General features: G+C 35.4%; 4 protein-coding genes across 8 annotated transcripts; 1 reads left to right on the top strand and 3 right to left on the bottom strand.

Moving 5' to 3' along the window:
- Nucleotides 1-5: 5 nt before the first annotated feature.
- Nucleotides 6-862, bottom strand: LOC107217762 (protein kish-A). The gene is made up of 3 exons (XM_015655408.2): nt 708-862; nt 372-481; nt 6-248 (listed from the first exon to the last, which is right to left on the bottom strand). Exons 1-3 carry the CDS (start codon nt 708-710, stop codon nt 143-145), a joined length of 219 nt encoding a protein of 72 aa, XP_015510894.1. The 5' UTR covers nt 711-862; the 3' UTR covers nt 6-142.
- A 248-nt stretch (nt 863-1,110) lies between these two features.
- On the bottom strand, nt 1,111-8,714 carry LOC107217769. 5 transcript variants are annotated; one of them, XM_015655429.2, is made up of 5 exons: nt 7,693-8,714; nt 4,249-4,386; nt 3,483-3,931; nt 3,025-3,190; nt 1,111-2,924 (listed from the first exon to the last, which is right to left on the bottom strand). In XM_015655429.2, the coding sequence occupies exons 1-5, from the start codon at nt 7,696-7,698 to the stop codon at nt 2,820-2,822; spliced, it is 864 nt and encodes a 287-aa protein (XP_015510915.2). In that variant the 5' UTR covers nt 7,699-8,714; the 3' UTR covers nt 1,111-2,819. The 5 variants fall into 5 exon arrangements, with proteins under 5 accessions (XP_015510915.2, XP_046600364.1, XP_046600367.1 ...); XM_046744408.1 differs by lacking the exon at nt 7,693-8,714 and adding an exon at nt 5,811-5,915; XM_046744411.1 differs by lacking the exon at nt 7,693-8,714 and adding an exon at nt 5,211-5,414.
- A 162-nt stretch (nt 8,715-8,876) lies between these two features.
- Nucleotides 8,877-10,864, top strand: LOC107217770 (cyclin-dependent kinase 2-interacting protein). The gene is made up of 5 exons (XM_015655430.2): nt 8,877-8,906; nt 9,334-9,411; nt 9,595-9,824; nt 9,923-10,031; nt 10,201-10,864. Exons 2-5 carry the CDS (start codon nt 9,339-9,341, stop codon nt 10,395-10,397), a joined length of 609 nt encoding a protein of 202 aa, XP_015510916.1. The 5' UTR covers nt 8,877-8,906; nt 9,334-9,338; the 3' UTR covers nt 10,398-10,864.
- A 1,068-nt stretch (nt 10,865-11,932) lies between these two features.
- On the bottom strand, nt 11,933-18,262 carry LOC107217774. Its single transcript, XM_015655433.2, has 6 exons — nt 17,624-18,262; nt 16,112-17,543; nt 15,928-16,026; nt 15,623-15,782; nt 15,083-15,460; nt 11,933-14,991 (listed from the first exon to the last, which is right to left on the bottom strand). The coding sequence occupies exons 1-6, from the start codon at nt 17,982-17,984 to the stop codon at nt 13,375-13,377; spliced, it is 4,047 nt and encodes a 1,348-aa protein (XP_015510919.1). The 5' UTR covers nt 17,985-18,262; the 3' UTR covers nt 11,933-13,374.
- Between the last annotated feature and the right edge of the window lie 1,414 nt (nt 18,263-19,676).

A 19,676-nucleotide genomic window follows, 5' to 3' on the forward strand; every position in this document is an offset into this window, starting at 1 on the left:
ACTAATTTTCCAGTGCGCAGATTATTTATTTCACTATTTACATATTTGGAAGATTGTACCGGTTTGTCTGAGTGAAAAATATAGTTACATACCTAACATGGTTCAGGGATTTAGAATAAAACAGGAATCTTCGAGCCTCGGCTTATGAACAAAACAAAATGCTAAATGCCATGAAGAGGCAGCTGAATGCGACATATGGACTTTTCCGCTCGCCAATTCTTGCACATTTCCAAAACGTTCCCAGAAATCTAGTAAAAAGTACGGAGATTAATATTTTGCATGCTTATTCGATATACGTTCACCCTTTCGAAATATCAATTGAAAACACAAATTTGAAAGGAACAGTATCGATTTAGACAAATAATACATACCCCGATTTATTCCTGTCCAATATACTTGGCACAATAGACCTAATGTAAGCGCACGTACAAATCAAAAGTAGAACGACGGTCAGTAGACTCTGAAAATTGAACAGGGCCGACTACCCGGAAAATATAAATTAATAGGTTAAAATCAAGTGATTTATCGAACGATGATTCACGTCTTATGTCAGATATAACGAAATTCTGCTATTCTACACAACAAATACAACGCTTATTCGCAGACGTGACAATTGAGGTTAACTTAGGTTAGGTTCAGAGTTTACAATGTTGTCAATATTTGTGGAATTTCAACATTGAATTGAGCTTTCGTAAATATCGACTTACCATTGTACTCGAGTATGGTTCACTTCAATTATTTATGCTATGCTTCAGATATTTTTATAATTATCGCAACAAAATCCAACTTCGCAACTGACAGCAGATACATAAAACGATCCACGTTACGCTCTTTGACGTTCCCTGCATTTAACTGCAGCCGATGGACACTCCTGCACGTTTGGTGGCCTAACGTAGGGCGCCCGTTATCGCGCCAATTTTTTGAATCGATTTCATAATGAGGAAGTCTGTTTCTCTAACCATTTTGGGAAAATTTTCACGATCCATGCATTATAAATCTTCTGGATACATCTGACGCGTAATATTATATGACAAAATATTGAGTAAGCCAATATATAACATCCTGTAATATGGGTAATGTGCAGGATTGTCCAGATTCCCAAAATTGCACTTTTGCGGGTCGAAAATTTATTCGGAAAGGGAAAAATACGTCACATTATTGTACTGATCATTACAATTCTAGGTATGATCGTTTACGTATACAACTCGGTGTAATGCATGTAACCATGTATTCTTGTTACTGAATGTTAGGTCTGAATAAATTGATAGAAGGTATATACTTGAATCATACGAACGTTTCATCGTTCCTAATAAGGACAATAACAATGACAAAATAACGATGATAATAATAATAATAATAATAATAATGTTAATAATAGTAATTATACCGATATAATAATTCGACAATATCATGAAATATACATGATTCTTGACATTATCAGTAATGAGCGTACAGGTTGACGACAGCAATTATAGTGCTGTACATCGTGATACTGATACTCGTGACACAAAAAACATAATCGACCATTGAAATGGCTGATGTGAAAAAAAAAATATATATCTGAAAGTTCATATTTTTTTCTTTCTTTTAGATCTCAAGGAACAAAGATAATCCAGAGCATCGATTATCACTGTGTTTAACTAGTACGGTATAATTGCAGCTGATGTAATAGGTGGAATATTAAATTTCATAAGTGAAATCAGTTCAAGGATGCGCCAAATATGTTTCAGCCTAGACGTATATCATTTCCAAATGCAAGGCCGCAATTGAGTAAGGTGAAATAATTTATAGCTAAATGATTGATACAGAATGCAATATATAGATATTTAAAATATAAATAAACAAAAATAGGACTCATCGAGATAGTGTAACAAAACTCGGCTCCGGTTTCGATATAAGTATAACATTGCACATATTTTTTGATTAGTATTATATGTATATGTATATGTATATATATATTATCAGCTAATCAATATAATATATAAAAAAATAATTATAATACATCGACATTATACCTGTATAGGTATATATCGACAAAATCACCGGCGAGAATGGGACATATTTAATTTCACAGTGCTCTGTACTTCTTTATACGAATATTTTTTATAATTTACGTGGCTCCATAAGTATATTATCAGATACTTACACTGATAGTTTAGCTACCAATTTAATACTGAAATGCAGAGAAATAAAAAAATATTCTCACACAAAATTATGCATCGAATATACATGCGATACGATCCAATTCAGCTTCTTCACCCGAAGTATCTAATTATAATGTAACGCGTCTGTAGTCTGCAATTACATTGCCAAAACATTTATCAAATTCCTCATCAACCCATCATCCGGGCCATGATAATTTATCAGGCGCTTTACATAAAGTTCTTGCGAGAAAAAATCCACAAACATGCGTTGAATACTTTTACATGAACATACGGGAAACGATACTCATGCATCATAGAATATTACAATTTCAATTGCATAACAGAGACCATATTTACATTTCACAAAGCTTTTCTCATTAGTTACCATAATGACAACGCGTCCTAGATAATGTACCAATCATGCCTGCGTCACTTTTGTGGACACATGTCTCAATCACACAATAATTGCAAAAAACGAAATTAGTCAAAGCTACAGGGATTTTGGAAAAAGCAAGTGCCACGGCACCAGCCTTGTGATATTATAAGATGAATCATAACTGTTGGCACAACGAGGCGACGTACCAACTGAACTAACATAAACAGTCGTTGGATATTTGATGCAACTTTTCAAAGTTTGTATAAAAATAGTAATATAAATTCACAGGAGCCAGCTCCTTACAAATTTCCATCAATTTCACTTCCATTTTCACTTACTTCCTTTTTCGATGCAATGATATTTTCCCACTGTGCTATCAAAGCACTCCGTCGTCGAGGGTTGGCCTGAAAAATGCAACAAATTAATAATCACCCACCATAAAAGTATACAAAAGATAAACGATACTGTAAATAATTTATGCAAATAAGAATGGTATCTTCTTACCTTGTGCTTTCCCTTGAATTCTTTTTCCGGTTCATCTTCATTCAACGTATTGGAAGATGTTCCGCTCCTCAGCGAGCTTGTCCCATCATAAATGTCTGAGTCACTGTCGTTAACAATATCAAGGAGGTTCGGTTGCGATTTTGCCAGCATTTGAGATCTCATTAATCTGTAACATTATAAATGTGTTTTATTAATAAAGCTATGCTTCCATCAACAATCACAACTCTTTTCCTATTTTAGTTAACATTACATCCAAGTATAATAGATTTTTATAGTACCATAATCTTAGGATATAAATATGCATGATAGCAAAGAAGAGTAAGTTTTAATGCTTCATTTTTTGATTTGAGCTAGATTATTTATTCTGACGATAAGATATGGAAGCGAATCGAATCACTTTCAATCAGGAGGCACTTGCTCTGGTAAAAAACGTTTTTAACAAAAATGTGTAACCGAACCTCAGCTCATTTTCACGTTCTTTCATTTCGTTCAATTCTTTTTGAATTTTTTCCTCAACCGGAACGTAGCCTTTTCTGACGGGTGGTTTTTTTGGCTCATCATCTGGCTCAATTTCAATTTCCAGGCCCATGTTGAACGGCTTGATACTCAATGGATTAGCGTTAACGTTGTTTGGCGTAGTCTTCAACGGAGAAAAATCAGTGATCACAGGCTTCGGCTTGTAGATCTTTCCTCTGGTGGCCAAAAATCTTTGCATCAAACCTTTTTGTGTTTGATTAGTAGCAAAACGAACTGGAGTCGGCGTAGATCTAGCTGATATCACACCGTTAGTCATTTTTGGAGATAAGTTAGTCGTGTGAGATGATTGATTCACTGATTCTAAAATTTGTGGAGTGGACGTAGTTCTCTTCAATTTTCCTGAGGCGAGAGCCAGTGGCATTCGACGTACCTAATAAACAGAAAAATTCTCATACCATTCACCGTTCATTAATTCGCTGCTAATTTAAATCGACATCATTTTTATCAATACAATTATACCTTACAAGTGAGAAACAGTTTAATACCTCGCAGATTGGGTATGTCATAAAATTCATGTACGTTTGCTACATACCTACAAATTACTTGGCTCAAAATCCGATTCATAGATAAAGATTTGAAAAAATGGAATAAAATTAATAATATGATAAGAAAAAACGAAACACTTTGGTTATAGAGATCTTATCTTATCGATGGGTACCACGAGTGTTCTTTGAACATATTAAATACCTTAGCGTCTACAGTCTCAAGGGAAATTGTCTTTATGCTTCCCACGTTCCGTAACTCGTACTCTCTCTCTGTAACTTCTTCGATTTCTTTTTGAATTCTGTCTGTTGCTTTTTGAAGCTGTTCTACTTTCTGTTCACCCTGAAAATTCAATTCACTGTTATACGCAGATTATCAACTTTGTCAAGCTATTTTATTTTTCATTTCTTTTTCTTTGTCATAAAGATTACAACTGACTTAGTTGCTTATTGTTAGTGTAGCAGCTATTTCGTTTATTACGATTATCCGAAATTCCATAATGTTCACTTGCGACTCGTCATAAAACGAAAGAGCAATTATTTCCAATATCCATTTCTTGATTCACTTCAAAATATTCAAATAACAGCATTTTATTACGGGCAATAAACGTTGCCACAGTACGATATTTTGTGAGTTTGCACATATATTACTGTTTCAAAGAAAGCTTCAAATAAAAGTCGATACATTGTCCATTATGTATGGTATTTTTACGACAGCGTACATTGTCGTTTGATGACGCACGAATGTATACTAAACTTGTAGCCTTCAGCACATGCAGGTAAGGTGGTTAAATCTATCGTAAAATTTCAATAAGGACAAACATTTTCTGAACAGTTTTATGGCAGGTATGAAACCCATTCGATTTAGCGTTGTAAAAGCAGAATATAATGGGAAAGTTGACCGTATGGAAGTAAAAGGGGAAAAGAAAAGAAATTGGCAGGACATAGATGAACGGGGTCTTCGAGGTGTAAACGCTGATCAGCGATTTAATTACGAGTTAGAAAGAAAAACGAACCAATTGTACAAAATAACGTTAAAAACACACTGAATCGAGACGATGAAACAGCACATGAATCGGCGACTCGCCGAATTTTTTTTAAACTGTTCGGCTACACATGGGATATATTGTATATGATATACGTATAGTAATACTGCATTAATGGCACCTTCGCTTCCGCATTTGTGTGGATCGAGCATATGCAAGTTTTAAACGTAAAAAGAAAAACGATTTTAATAACCGATCGAAACTTTGAACATGACTCGCGGTCCGGCGTTGAATTAAATCCAGTATCTTACAGGATTATTGCTATGTAAAATTACTAGACGACGCGCACAGCCCGACGGTGGAATGCGACGAGATGCGGTTCTCAGCGGCAGATAACTGTAAGGCTGCTTGTTTCCTTTCTAAAAAAATGGGGCATGGACCCTTCCTTGCTGGCAATACGATGAGGCATCTGTCGTTCGAAGGCCAATTAAAATGCTTCCAAACCACTTTTGGGTGAAATGGTGAAAGTACAAACTCAAGGTGCGCGTTTATACGGAAGCGAGAAATTAAATCGCGACGAGGAGAAGGGAGAGGAGGCAAAAAGGATAATAAAATCACTTGCATATCCCGAGCGGAGAAATCCGATATTTTCTCGCAATTAAAACGAGCGAGTCAAATTCTTACTCCCGGATTTTGTCTAACTCACCGTAATTCGAAGCCCCCGTGCAACTCTTCGCGAAATAAATATCAATTTATATACCTTGCGATATACTGTACGTACATGTTGTTCTACACAAATTTGAATAGCCGCTGGACCAGTTTTCAAACGCCCATCGGCACACGTTACACACACATTCGCTTTACAACCCATCTCATACGTGATTCCTGCTAGCTCTTCGCGTGTATCGCGGTCAGTCTTGTCACACGGCAAAGCCGCGCGTCCATTTAATAGCCCCAGAATTTTTACGAGACTTTCAAGGCACTTCATGATACGATATGTCGTATGACATTTTTAATACAGGTCATCTCAGGGGTAAAATAAATCGGTGAAAAAAAACGCTTCAAATATTATAAGCATAGACCATATACTTTTCAACGTGATGAGATAAATTACGGATATACAATTTTTTATACATTTTTTTTCGACCAATTTGAAATTCAACGTCCGTCGTTCGGATCCGTGGACATTGTACGGGTACGTTACGGTTCGTGATAAAGTACAAACAATTAATGCCTCTTACACCATGTCGGCAAACGCGTGGGTGTAGAACAAATGACATGATATACGGAACTATACGAGTATTAACACGTGTGCGGATGTAACGACAGCATGAGCGTGAGATGAAACAACGTTTAAAATAAAATTAAATATGTGGATACGCTGTTCCTCATCCCAAAATGTAGTCTGGAACGCGAGTCTTCCACCCACGATTCGCACACAATTAAAATTAGGATGTAGAAATTTTGCTACAACAGTAATGGAATGGAAACTTGTACAAACTTGCTCGCACGTCGAAATTATCACAACGAACAAAGTTAGAAAGTATGTACGAACCCGATGTATGAGTGTAGAAGAGGAGGAGAAAAGTAATTTCAATTGGCGTTTTCGCGGCATCGCAATTAGGCACATAATATATGTATATCCTGTAAGAACTAGTTTGAGCTCTGGTTCGAAAGTTGAGGTTTGAACCTCGGTTTAAACAGCACAACTATTATAATGTGATCCTCCTCAGCAGCTCGCTCAATTATGATTCATATGGCGATCAAGTTTATTTCAAGTTTATCGTCGGCGAGATTCACGCAACCTTAATACATAACTAATTAATTAATACAATGATAAACCGCGGCGCGTATGCAATGAAACTTGAATTATACCATTTCTTTTGCATTAGAAATAATACTACGCTAAAGATGTAGGAAACAAGTTCAACCGTAATTTGCACAGACTTTACTGCAGACTATCTACACGTACAGATCTAGGTATCGTTTTTTACGAATATTCCTAGAGAAAATCACCCTGAATAGATGCCGTTCAATGAACCATGCATACATGCCTCTATTATGGGATCATTTCTAAGCGTTAGCTGTCGCTTAGCTCTATTGACGACATTCGCAAGATCGGGAGAAGAGGGAGAAAAGGGAGGTGAGATTATTCCACTTTGTATACAGAAGAGTTGCGGTATAAAGCTGTATATAAGCGTGTGTTGGATCCCAAATTCAAAGCGACGAAATGTCGTCAAATTTACATAGTACACGTACATACCGCGAAAATGCTTTGAAATACATATTTAAAATAATCACAATGCTGCACGGCGACCGTACTGCATAATTTTACTAGCATGTAACGTATAACGTACGTGATAAAATGTAACGTCACAGGTTAAAAAAAAGCTATATGTTATTTCGTACCACTTGTGAAAATAGAGAACTCAAATAAGCATGAAAGAAAACAAAAAAAAAAAAACAACAGTATGGAGGAGCGATAGCGATTGAAATTAGGATATAATAGTTGCAGTAGATTAATCGTGCAGGGCATCCGAATTTCCAAAGTTTAAAAAGACAGAGTCCTCGAAAATATCACTAGTGGAATTAACCACATCGTGCATGCAATTGACCACGTTATTTGCAGACAATAAATATAAGTGTCAATTATTTGTACTCACCGCCATGATAGTCGAAGCACTCGTATGCAGCCAGCTCTTAAAATCGCTAAAGGCTAACTAAGCCCTTATCGCACTGTATTTTTCACACATAATTTATCGCAGATAACATATTTATTTCAACCGTACGCTTATCTGATCGCAAACACGTAGCTGTAACGTCCGCTTCGATAATCGTGCACGTATATAATAACGTTACATTTGTACGTGCAAGGTGTTTCATAAGGTGCGCGAGCCAAGTGCACTGACAACGAAATTATTGTATACCTATACTTGTAACGCAACGTGTGATTTTCACGAAGAAATTTCGCAAATCTATAGCGAGATGTAACTCACACGCGTTCGTATCCGCGAATTCCACGATTCGAGGACATGCTGTTACTCTGGTCTACCCTAAGAGACGTGACAGTTGCGTCGAACTTCGAAGAAGTGCCGAGATATTTACTACGTTGAAACATCCTGTATACCACCTGTTGACGTACCGTCATCCACATGCCATTCCGCACTCCGAGCCGACGGGGAATTCATCCGCGACCGAACAATCGATACGATTTTAATTAATGCACATATTCATTGTTATTAGCGAAAATATTTGCCGGGACGGTGTGCGGGTTACGCTTGAATTTCGAGCGATCGCGAGGGAATCACGGTTCGTTTACAGACGTAATAATTAACCGCGATCAACGATGCACACCTGCCATTTTACCTTATACTCGCAGATCGAACCAACTCGGGCTGTTGCTGTAATTCTTTCCCGAATATATCCACGAGAAATGTACGTTCTCTGTCGAATGACAATCACGACAAATATCAACGTACAGATACTCGCAAGATTCGGTCTCAATTTTTCTGAAAAATATTATTCGTCGGACGATCAGCAATCTTAATTAAATTTACCTTGCTAAACGTATAAGCGCTTGGTATACGATATGTATCAACGCGCCGCAAATGAAGTTCACCGGCTGTGCGCAGCAGCCAATTAAAAGTAGAGCGGTCGCGATGTAGGAATAAAAAATTAATGTAAAATAACGAAAAAGAAACTAAAACGAAAGTAATCACTGGTAGCTGTATCTAGTAATTATTTTTCCAGGTTGATCGTACACAACGAAAAATACCTATTAAAATTAGTTTTGTAAATTCATCTTCAGTAAGAAATTGGTAATTAGCAGTAGATAAAAACCGAACGTACAAATATTTCATCGCAATTTCTATATCTGGTATCAGACATCAGTGTGTACATACATTACTTGATAAGAGAGCGTTCTGGAAACTTCGAATAAAATTCCTTGCACAATTGTTTTATTTATATTTTTATTCTGCGCGATCCTGCGGGCCAAACGATGCGTAATTCTCGTATATTTAAATTGCGGTTTGCTGTGGCAATGTCAAGTGCGTGCGTTTCGGGAGATCCACAAGTCAATGTCACTTTTAAAAACAAATATTTTTCGTATCAATGATTGATGTAATCTTATCTTCAGATCAGTTCGTCATCGGTTATTATTCAATATTTACAAACGTTACTCAGTCTATTGGCTTGTGAATTGACTAGACGATAGTCATTCAATAGCAATTCGATACGAGCGTAAATTTTAGGTTATGCCAACGCCACACGTGCTTATTGTAAACAAAAACTTTTTACCACAGCAATCATGATGCAAACGACTCCAAAAAAGAACAGCGACACTGTGCCTGCTATACCAGAGCATTTTTCCCCACTCGTCAGTAAGGATTTGCACTACTTGTATCGTTTCTACTTTCACCCACAATCTCAAAAATTAATTATTTCAATTCAAGTTATAACCTAGCACGTATCAAAGTTGCACCTTGTCAACTTTTTAGAAAATATGCTGTACCGAGAATAATTTCCACCTCCATTCTGTTAACTAAATCATTTTTAATTTCAAGTCTCAGAATCTCCTGTTACCAAAACTTCGCAGCGAGGAAACTTGACCGGTACCCCAAGAAGAGTGCGTGACATTGCTGCAGACATTCATTCAAGTATTCAGCAATGGAACAGCGTACATCTGCATGCTGTACCAATTCTGAAGAATATATGCCAAATAAAAGTGGATGAAAAATATCCGGATGGTCTCCAAGACTCATGTGATGTATTGGAAGTAGATTGCAACGCTTTGGTAATGGAGTTTGTGATTGAATTCTTGTCAAGAAACAGCCAACTACCATTATGCCATAACATCTCCGGATAGGCATGCATTGATTACCATCATTTCAGGATGAGATCGTCGCTAGTCTGAAATTGTTGGCTCACCAAATAAAAGTTGCAGCTTCCTTACACAGAGCCGCTGAAAATATGTTCTTAACATGGCCGATAAATAAATTTGGTAAATATTGTATCGTACTAGTTTAATCCAATGACGGAGTATTCGTATGTAGGTGTGAACAGTTTTTGAAAGATGTCTGTGGGAAAAATGATAATTCTCTCGTTGAATTACTGGATAAAAAGTGGGTATGTTTATATAGTATAATTACATAATGGCTACTTTTTTTAAGGTGATGTTGCAGAGAAAATTTATGAGGCATACAGAGACGAAGCTGTAGTGAAGCGCAAAGTACTAGAGAACATAGCACACAATCACCAAGAAGCATGGAAAATTTTACACTTGGCTGCTTGGGTCCATCAACCAAATATAACTGAAAATGTGACAAGACTTTTGGAATCGTTGTTAGTTGAAACGGGACATCGATGATAGGTACATTCAACATCGATCCTAATAAGATTAATTAAGCAAGATTTTTTCCTTTACTTTACTGTGGAAAATATTTCAACTCATTCAGTACTTACGTATCATGGACAAAATAAACTAGCAATTCAGTGTTTACCTGATCATTTGCCACAAGATAATGACACTGACGAAATGTCACACAATGTTCCAGTGTTTTCAATATAACAGATTTTAGGATTATGTGTGATTGGCCTCTTGTCGTTTACCAGGTGAGTAAAATAGAATCGACTGCTTAGTGTAATTTATTTATAACAGTTGTAGTTTTGCAATAGATTGTATATTTATTTCTAATTTTCTCCATGTGCGAAGTAAATCAAACTGTATTTTTACAACCTGATGAAGATGAATTGTACAGTTCATTTTGAACTACAAAATCATAACAACATTATGTTATGAAAGTAATGTATTTACAATAAAAATTTCGATTAAAATGAAAAAAAAAAAAAAAAAAATGATCATTAAGTTTTCTACACCCAAATAATTTGCATGATTAGTACATTATAAATCAGTATTTATTAGTAACAAAAAAAAAATACGATGAATTATTATTTTTTTTATATACATATTTTACGCATATCATCTATTCTATATTGTATGAGAATAGGTGAATCTAAATTTACTATTCAAAGAGATCGTTGATTACAAATCCATACCCCAGAGTTATAGCACGCTTTTTGATGTTATTTCTTTCACACTTCGTTGGCCACATCTTCATGGAAACTTCTATGCAGTCTGATCTCCTCATGTTTGGTCTCAATTGAAATACCAATTCACTGAACACTCAATCGTAACACTTTTGTCTACATGTTGAGTCTAATAAACTTGTTTGACTTACTAAATCATGCATCTAATTACGTATCGATTTATTTATCTGGTACTGCCGCAATACAGCAGACAGAACATGAGATATGTAATTCAGTAATGCCCACAGATTTTAGGATATTTTTTTTAGAAAACTTTTTACAAGAGTTAAAATTGTAAATCATTTCATCCTTAAGTTTCACACTATATGACATATATTTACTCACTCTGGTATGGAATTAATAGTAACATAATGAAATATACTATTTCTTTTTTCAATACTTCGTATTCTGTGTTATAATACATATTTACATATAATAATTATAACAAAGTTATTTTAGTTCACACCTTCGTCTAAAAGCACCTAAAAAATTTGTGCTTTGTACTACTAGCCATATAAATGATAATCATTACGATTTAAATAAAACACTTGGAACAACCATATAATTAACGTTTTTTTTAAGTCTTACGTATTCAACAACTAAGCTTAGCTGACACAATTATCGTCGTTTACAGTATGACAATATTATGAGATCTCTGAGTTAACATTAATTTATGTTTGAAGCACGCAGTGTCTACACTATTGGAAAAACTTAACTAAATATAATGTCCCACCAGGTCCACTTTATACTTGTGTTGTTTGTTACATTTCTCATAGTGAATATGACACACATTTTTGTAATTATAACATTGTTGTACCATCATTTAATTTGTAATTTTTACGTTTTTTTTTTTACTGAGTAATACATTACAAAAATGTATCAAAACCCAAAATATGTAAAACCTAAACATTTTAGTGGACTTGCTGGAACATTTTTTCCCTAACCGTGTACTTCATAGAAAAACAAAAGATATTGCATTACATTTCCAGATTATTCTTTCTATTAAGTTATTTCATTAGATTTTGAAAATTAAGTTCATATAAATAAGCAGTGAACATTTGATATACTCAAACCATTACCTGAGTATGTCGACACGCAGTCTGCAATTTGAAATTTATAACAAGAAATGAATCAACTTTTTATCGTTATTGTAGATTCGCATGAAAAATTTTATAATAATGCAATTAATCTATCCATCTTTTTCATAAAAAATACAAAAAATCTATAGGATAGTTAAAATAAACTGTTTTATGTTCTCGTCATCACTTTTTTTGCATGATAAAATACATGGCGATTTTATTATTTGAAATACTGGCAATGTAAGTGCTGAATCTAATCTGGAGTCTCCTCCTTTTTATTTCGTAATTACTATACGATAATATTTCACGTCCATTTAATGTAAAGAGAACAAAAATAAAAATAAAAACTAGTATCACGATAGCCATATTAGAGTATCTTTGCCTTAATTTGCAAGCAAATTAAACACTCGCGATGTTCGATTCATTACGTATTCAGTTATCTATACAGATATACATTATATTTACAGTAATAATTTAGCATAATAATCTAGTCTAAGTATCGCTTTTTACTTAGCATAGTACCTAAACATTAAGAATTAGTAGTTAGTTTCTCATAAATAATAAAACGTCACATCCAAACTCGATCATTCATATTCCTAATAACGTCTCATACCAATGTATAAAATAATCAGAAGTACACGACGCGTAAAAACGAGTCTGTCAATATTTAATTGACAAGAAAAAATATTTATAGGATTTCTCAACTGAGCTATAACATTGCGGAATGTGAGCCTTAGTAAATACAATAGGAGAAATTACGTATGTTTGGTGGTTATTAAAGTTGCTAATTGACTCAGCACTTCTTAGTATCGAACATACAATGACTATTCAAAAGAAGTTTAAAATTATTGACATACATGGACAGTGTGTTTATGTAAGTAGTTTTACATAGTATGTGTCCGGGTAACTTAAAGTTACAAAAATAACATAAGTATCTAGATAGAAACGATGATATACAGGAAGTCTAGGAAAAATTTTTCCTATTTTATCAGATGTTTATTGCATCAAGTTTATAAAATTTACTTAATAAATCTCAACTTCTACTCATGATTCGTGTAATTAATGTTTATTAAACTATTTCAGAAATTCTACTTAAACAACTGAAATACTACTGTTCTGGGCATTCTTTGGAGACAACATTGAATTACACGAAAAAATGTAAGGAGAGCTTTCCATAAATCAACTTCGGGTATTTCTATTAAACTCTTCGCTTAATGCTTCAAAATCTAATTCTGGATCCAAGTTTGAGTTATTGGATATTAAATTATTATCCAAAATGTTATCTGGCAGCGTTGGACCATTCGATATTTGCACTGAAAAGTCAGGTATGTTTTTTAATCGTTCCGAGACTAGTTCGTCGACCAAGTTCGATTGATCAACCAAGTGTAATTGTTCAACTAACTTTTCATCGATCATCAAGTTCTTGTCAATTACGCCGCTAGTGTTCAAAATATCTAAGTGAGTAATGTGATCATAGCTACCTATTTTTGACATGTCCAAGTTTTCTGTGCTACCAAAAAGATTTGAATCACATGTACTTGAAATTATGGACACGGCATCATGTAAGATAGGTAAGCTTTCAGTCATTTTCGAAATTGCTGTAGTTGGTAACATTTTAACCAAGTTAGCATCAGATACCGTACAATGTGCTTTCATACTATTTATATCTTGCGATGTTATAGGAACTACTTTTGTAATGGAATTCGTAATTTCAATTTTCTGATTACATGATGACTCCAGTTTCCGAAAACCTTTGGTTAATTCCTGAGATCCGTTTTCTAGACTTTGAAAATCGTTTTTAACCTTTGGAAAGTTGCACGATTCTTGTTTAGGTAAACTAATGTCCATCTTGGCGTCCAATTTTCCGAGAGTGCTATCCAATGATTCTAATTTTACAAAGGCGTGATCTAAATGGTCGATCTTGTGTTGAAAATTTCCTTCCACTTTGGTAAAGACCTGAGTACAATTGGAAACTTCTAAAGTATCACCAAGCTTTTGAAAGCTTTGATTTAGGGTGTCAATTTTCTGATATCCAGGTACTTTCGATGTGTTTATGTCAATTTTCCGAAAACCAGAACTGTCAGAAATCTGATTTTGAATTTCTGGATTTGAAATCAACAATTTCGACATGTTATCAGTCTTATTAGTTTCGGCACTATCGACTGGACTAGGATTTCGAGGCATTAATGTAAGAGCAGTTAATACTTCAGGGCAATTTGTATTAATATTAGAATCAGTTTTCCTGTCATTCAAAAAATCGGAAACACTCAAGTCTGAATTCTCGGAAAATCCACTCGACATATGTTCATCCATATTTTCTTTAACATCTTCGGAATTTTCTACCCTCTGTCGTTTCAAAACAGGCTCATCAGTATCAACCGTATTGATTGAATTCACAGCTGGCGTTTTCTCAAAAACGCTGTTATTTATTTTGTACAGCCCTGGATTTAGACCAAGAGAATCGCAAAGTAAATCTTCAGACAAGTCTATAACGTCGTCACTTGGTCCATTGTCATCACATGCAACGGTCAGCATTGTTCCAGCCTTTTCTCGAATTTTGTCCATTAATTTTTTCAGTTCGTCCAAGAAATTTCTCACATTATTTTCAGACTTCAAAACCAACAGTTCGTACAAAGATAACGCGTTCAGCACAGGTTTTGCCGCAATATTTACAATTTCCATATTTTCACACACTGTAATTGCTTCCTTCAGTTTGATTTGTCGCCGTTCTGATTTTGCTTCGGGAGTTACATATGCCCATGGACCTCGTTTTTTTCCTTTCCGTTTCAATGGATCCTAAATTGAATAAAAACCGCAAGATTAAAAATGACAAATTGTAAGCTATAATTACTCATATTTGCATCTTTTAAAGATGAATAGATCATACTTGAACAGGTGCTTGCTTCAATTCTGGTTCAGGAGTCGGTGGTGGTAATTGTTCCGGACTACCGTGATCTGGATGCATTTCAAAATGCCTAGCCATACGTGTTCTGCCAAGGTAAATTTTGTGGCACGTGGGGCATTTAAAATGGTCGGAAATTTTTCTCTTTGGCACTTCTAAACCAGTTAATAGTTCCTTTGGTGATTCTTCGTCTTCTATTTTATCACTGTTTGTATTATAATCACTGTATCCTCCATCTGAATCATCTAAATCTGGCTGCATAAAGTCTAAATGATGTAGGTGTTTATAATCTCGCACCATATGCCTGGGTGGTCGTGAAAGTCTCCCAGACCGTGTTCGAGCTATTACTTTCTTACGTTCATCCTGAAATTATACAATCCATGTAATATCAAACGCATAATGCGTTTTCTATAAATGCTACAAACTCATTGGTATGAGAACAACAAATTTCTATCTTTCAAGTCACGCCATTCCATCTGAACAGTCCATGAATCTTGACATTAGTTAACAGTAATGATGAGTTACCTTTTCCTCTGGTTCTTCTTCTGGTACTACAGTTGGCTTTGGGGGTGCAACTGGTGGTCTAACGGCACTCTTTTTAGGTCTACCTCTTTTCCCTCCTCGGCCTCTCAGCAAATTCACAGGATTCCTAATCCTCAAATCCAATTCCTCCGGAAAGACAACTCTGTTTTTATGATAAAAATAACATTAATTTGTACATTTTTTAGGCATAAAGAGAATCTTAGGTCACTTATTTTTATCAATTAGGTGGAAAATGAGTGAGAATTATATTCTAACAAAATATTGTTATGGCAAGGTCATTTACATACCTATACACAATTCTTTCATTGGGCATGGCGGCCTCCTGGCTTCGCTGTTGCAGAACATGTGCAATTTGTTTCAACTGTGATTGTGTTAGCCGTTGCATACTGTAGAATTGCAAAGATAAGATAAAGTTTTTGTAAATACCAGCATATGTTAATAATGTTGTGACGATATGGAACCGTAACATACCTATGGAATGTGTGACCCTGTTGTACAATTTGTATAGGGTTTTCACTGGAACCCAGTGGTTTGGTGGTATCAGTTTTCTCTGTTCCAGAATTGGTTTGTTTTTGAGTTACACTAGGTTTGGTTTTTTTTATTGATGCCGGAGTAGTAATGTTTGCGGCAACGTTTTGTCTCATTTTAATGAAGTTCGTACTATTTTGCACTTGTTTCACTCCATTAAACTCATTCTGTATATTTGAGGATATACATTGTTGTAAACAAGAGTTTTGTAAAATGCTTTTAGAATTTCCTATGGTATTGTGTGGAAGATTTTGACTTGAAGAATTGGTAGTAACGATTTTACTCTGTGGTTTCAATATAGATATTGGGGTAGAGCCTAGCTGCGTAGATCGTAAGACTGAAGCAGTACTATTTGAAACAGATTTTAAGTCTTGAACAGCTGATTTAACAGCTGCTCCCACTCTGAATGTGGTTGCATTAGAAACAGTATTTTTCGACAGAGGTGAAGATGCAACTGAATTCTTTATTATTGATGCAGTAACAGTACGAAGCATCTGAGTCGGAATTTGCACTGGCTTTAAAATCTGTCCTGTTATATTATTTTTAGCACTTCCATTGCTCAGAATATTTGTACTTTTGACAACTGGCGATGAAACCGAGGTTGCAGTATTTTTAATAATCGGCGTTAAGAAATGCTGTGTGGTTTGTCGTTGCGACGATGATTGTGTAGTTCTCAAAACAGGAGATGACAAACAAATTTGAGGATTCAGAATACTCTGTGTTGATACAGGTGTTGAATTCATGACTGATGTGCCGATATGTGATGTATTTAAAATATGATTTGAAATATCTGAGGAGTTTCCTACAATTTGTGTAGCACCCAGCAAATGAGCTGAAATGTTATTAGAATTTAACAGCTGTGTAGTAAGTGGGGTTGCCTTGAGCATTTGAGGAGGTATACTGTTTAACAACTTTGTTTTTGGTATCAATATAGAGTTTTGACTGGACCCATTGATTGTGTGAACAGTATTAATTGTACTGATCGCTGAGTTCATCACTTTGTTCGTATTTGGAAGAATCCTGACATTTCTAGTTGGTTTGAGAACAGTTTGAGCTGGTTTTAGCACAAATTGAGACGACGGTAGGATCACAGGTAATCGTTTCAATATTTGCGCATGAGAAGTTTGTATATTAGTGAACTGCAGATTTTGTAGTTGATTGTCTATAAATCTACACTGTGTCCCAGCTTCCAAGTTTGTTGAAAACTGTATTTCAGATGATCTCACATTGTTTGATACTTGTTGCATTAAAACATCTTCTTGAATGGAAAAATTTTGCTCCGTAGGAACAGTTTCCATTTGCTGCTGTCCATCATCTACCTCTGAATTATTTTCATCGCCGTTAATGCCTATGCGGTCAACGGATAGGTTTGTATCTAGAAAAACAGTGGCAATGGTATACTTTTGATCTGATTCAAGTTATGGTCAAACCATGGTTACTTTAAAGTTTACATACCTCTGATATTATGGATACTACACGAGTCTTCGGCCTGTTCTTGTTGCAGCTGAGCTGTGTTGTTACTGTTCAAATGTTCTTGAAATTGAGGCAGTGCACCGTTTTGATCGGTTTGACATAAAACTTCGTCGGAAACTTCTTCGACAGAGTCGAGTTCAAAAGATAACCCCAAAGCCGTGGCCTGTGCAGGTGTTAACTGAATTGTATGAGACTCGACTCCATCGCTCTGAAGAAAAGCTACGAATTCATTTTCTGTATCTTCTTCGTCAACCACTTCCTGAAAAGCTCTTTGAAGAAGATCTGATGTCCCTGAGGATGAATCTCCGTTTGTAAACATGGTAGAATTGGTTATCTCAGCCATTACCCGGCGTTAATATCTTGAAACAGTTTCAAACTACGATCCAAAAAATAAGCACATAGCTGGGAGTTAGGAACACTTTAATTGGATGATGAAACACACACTTTTTACACAATCTTTTCCTCTCAACTTGCACGTTTTTGCACAAACAGAAACACCGAGGTTCGCATGAAGTTGACCACGAGTTATCTCGATGTCCGCTTGAAAACAAAATGGTGACAACTATCGACTACGTTTACACTCTTGGTGCACTACCGGATGTCGCTACGCACGCCGTCGACTACGCGAAAACTCTGGCTAGGCTGATAAGGAAGCAAGGTATATATGCACATACCCCCTCCTAGGTTGCCTGGCTACTCCGTCCCGTCACTTTGCATTTGATTGGCTGAGAGGAAATGTATCGGCCAACAAGGTTGTAAAACGAGAGAGACGGGTTGTACATGGCATAAGTGCTCTATTTCACTCTTCCGCAACACTGTCTGGGAACGAATGTTAATTGCATTTTTAATTGGAAGTGTGACAAGATGGAGAAAATGAAGAAGCGAAATGAAGTAACCGATGGCGTATTCAGATTGCGCGCAATCGACTTCTCTCACAAAATTACATCGATATAGCAGATAGTGCATCAAAGAATTTATTTAAGTATTTTTCAAAATCAGCCAGATTTCAACTGAAAAAATCCAATGGGGTTAATCTTCCTTTGTTTGCGATTTCTAGAGCTAACAAACTTTTCGTCTCTAAATCGTATTGAAGGACTCTTTTTCCACTAATCGAACCCTCACGAATAACTGAATATACCTTCGGTCAACTTATTACAAAGGTATTTTTTAGTGATTGTATTGTCTTCTGTTTCAGGGCAACGAACTAATTTTTTTTTTTACTAGCATACCCAGACATATTGAGCTATTCATTGAGATGTTTACTCGAACAAAATATTTATAACAATAATACCATAATTTTGATTGTTAAAATTATAATTTTTTCTTCAATCATAGAAATGATAAAGTAGAATACTGTTTTCGCGAAAGCTGACGTTGGACTCGACACTGTTTTTATCGGTGCACGCACTTTTATCATTGTGCTAAATCGTATCAATCATCTGTTCTAGCTAACCAAATGATTTGCCAGTTGTAACTAATAAAACCTTTTGTCTGTTTAGCTTACCAAACCATTTGTCTGGTTCAACTAATAAATCCTTTTGTCTGTTTAGGCTAATCAAACCCTCAGTCTGTTTTAGCTAATAAAACCATTCGTCAGTTTCAACCAATGAGACCATTTGTCCATTTCTACACTAAAGTTTTTTTCACAATATTGTAAATAAAACTGCAGTGTTTGTAATTTTATAGACACTCTTAATAATGACAAAAAGTGTATCATTTATTTTAATTTACGAATGTTTTCAACAAGATCACACTTCTCGGAGAATTTTTCATATCGCGAAAAATTCTTTTTTTCTTGCGTTACAAATTTTGCCGCCCCTGAAATCAGCATCTGAACTCGAGCAGCAGCGATTTCTGCTATGATTTCTGGAATTGTCAATAAAGCTTTCATAAATTCTGCTAAAATCGAAATGAAATGTGTAAAATGCCTGATCGGAGATATATCTCACGCGAGGTGGCTTGGCTTTTTTGAGGTGAAATATTTGTCCGATCAGCAATTTTTTATGTCACATCCCAATTCGATTTTTGCAGGACA

The sequence above is a fragment of the Neodiprion lecontei genome, chromosome 6 (genome assembly GCF_021901455.1).
Source record: "Neodiprion lecontei isolate iyNeoLeco1 chromosome 6, iyNeoLeco1.1, whole genome shotgun sequence".
NCBI classification, from domain to species: domain Eukaryota; kingdom Metazoa; phylum Arthropoda; class Insecta; order Hymenoptera; family Diprionidae; genus Neodiprion; species Neodiprion lecontei.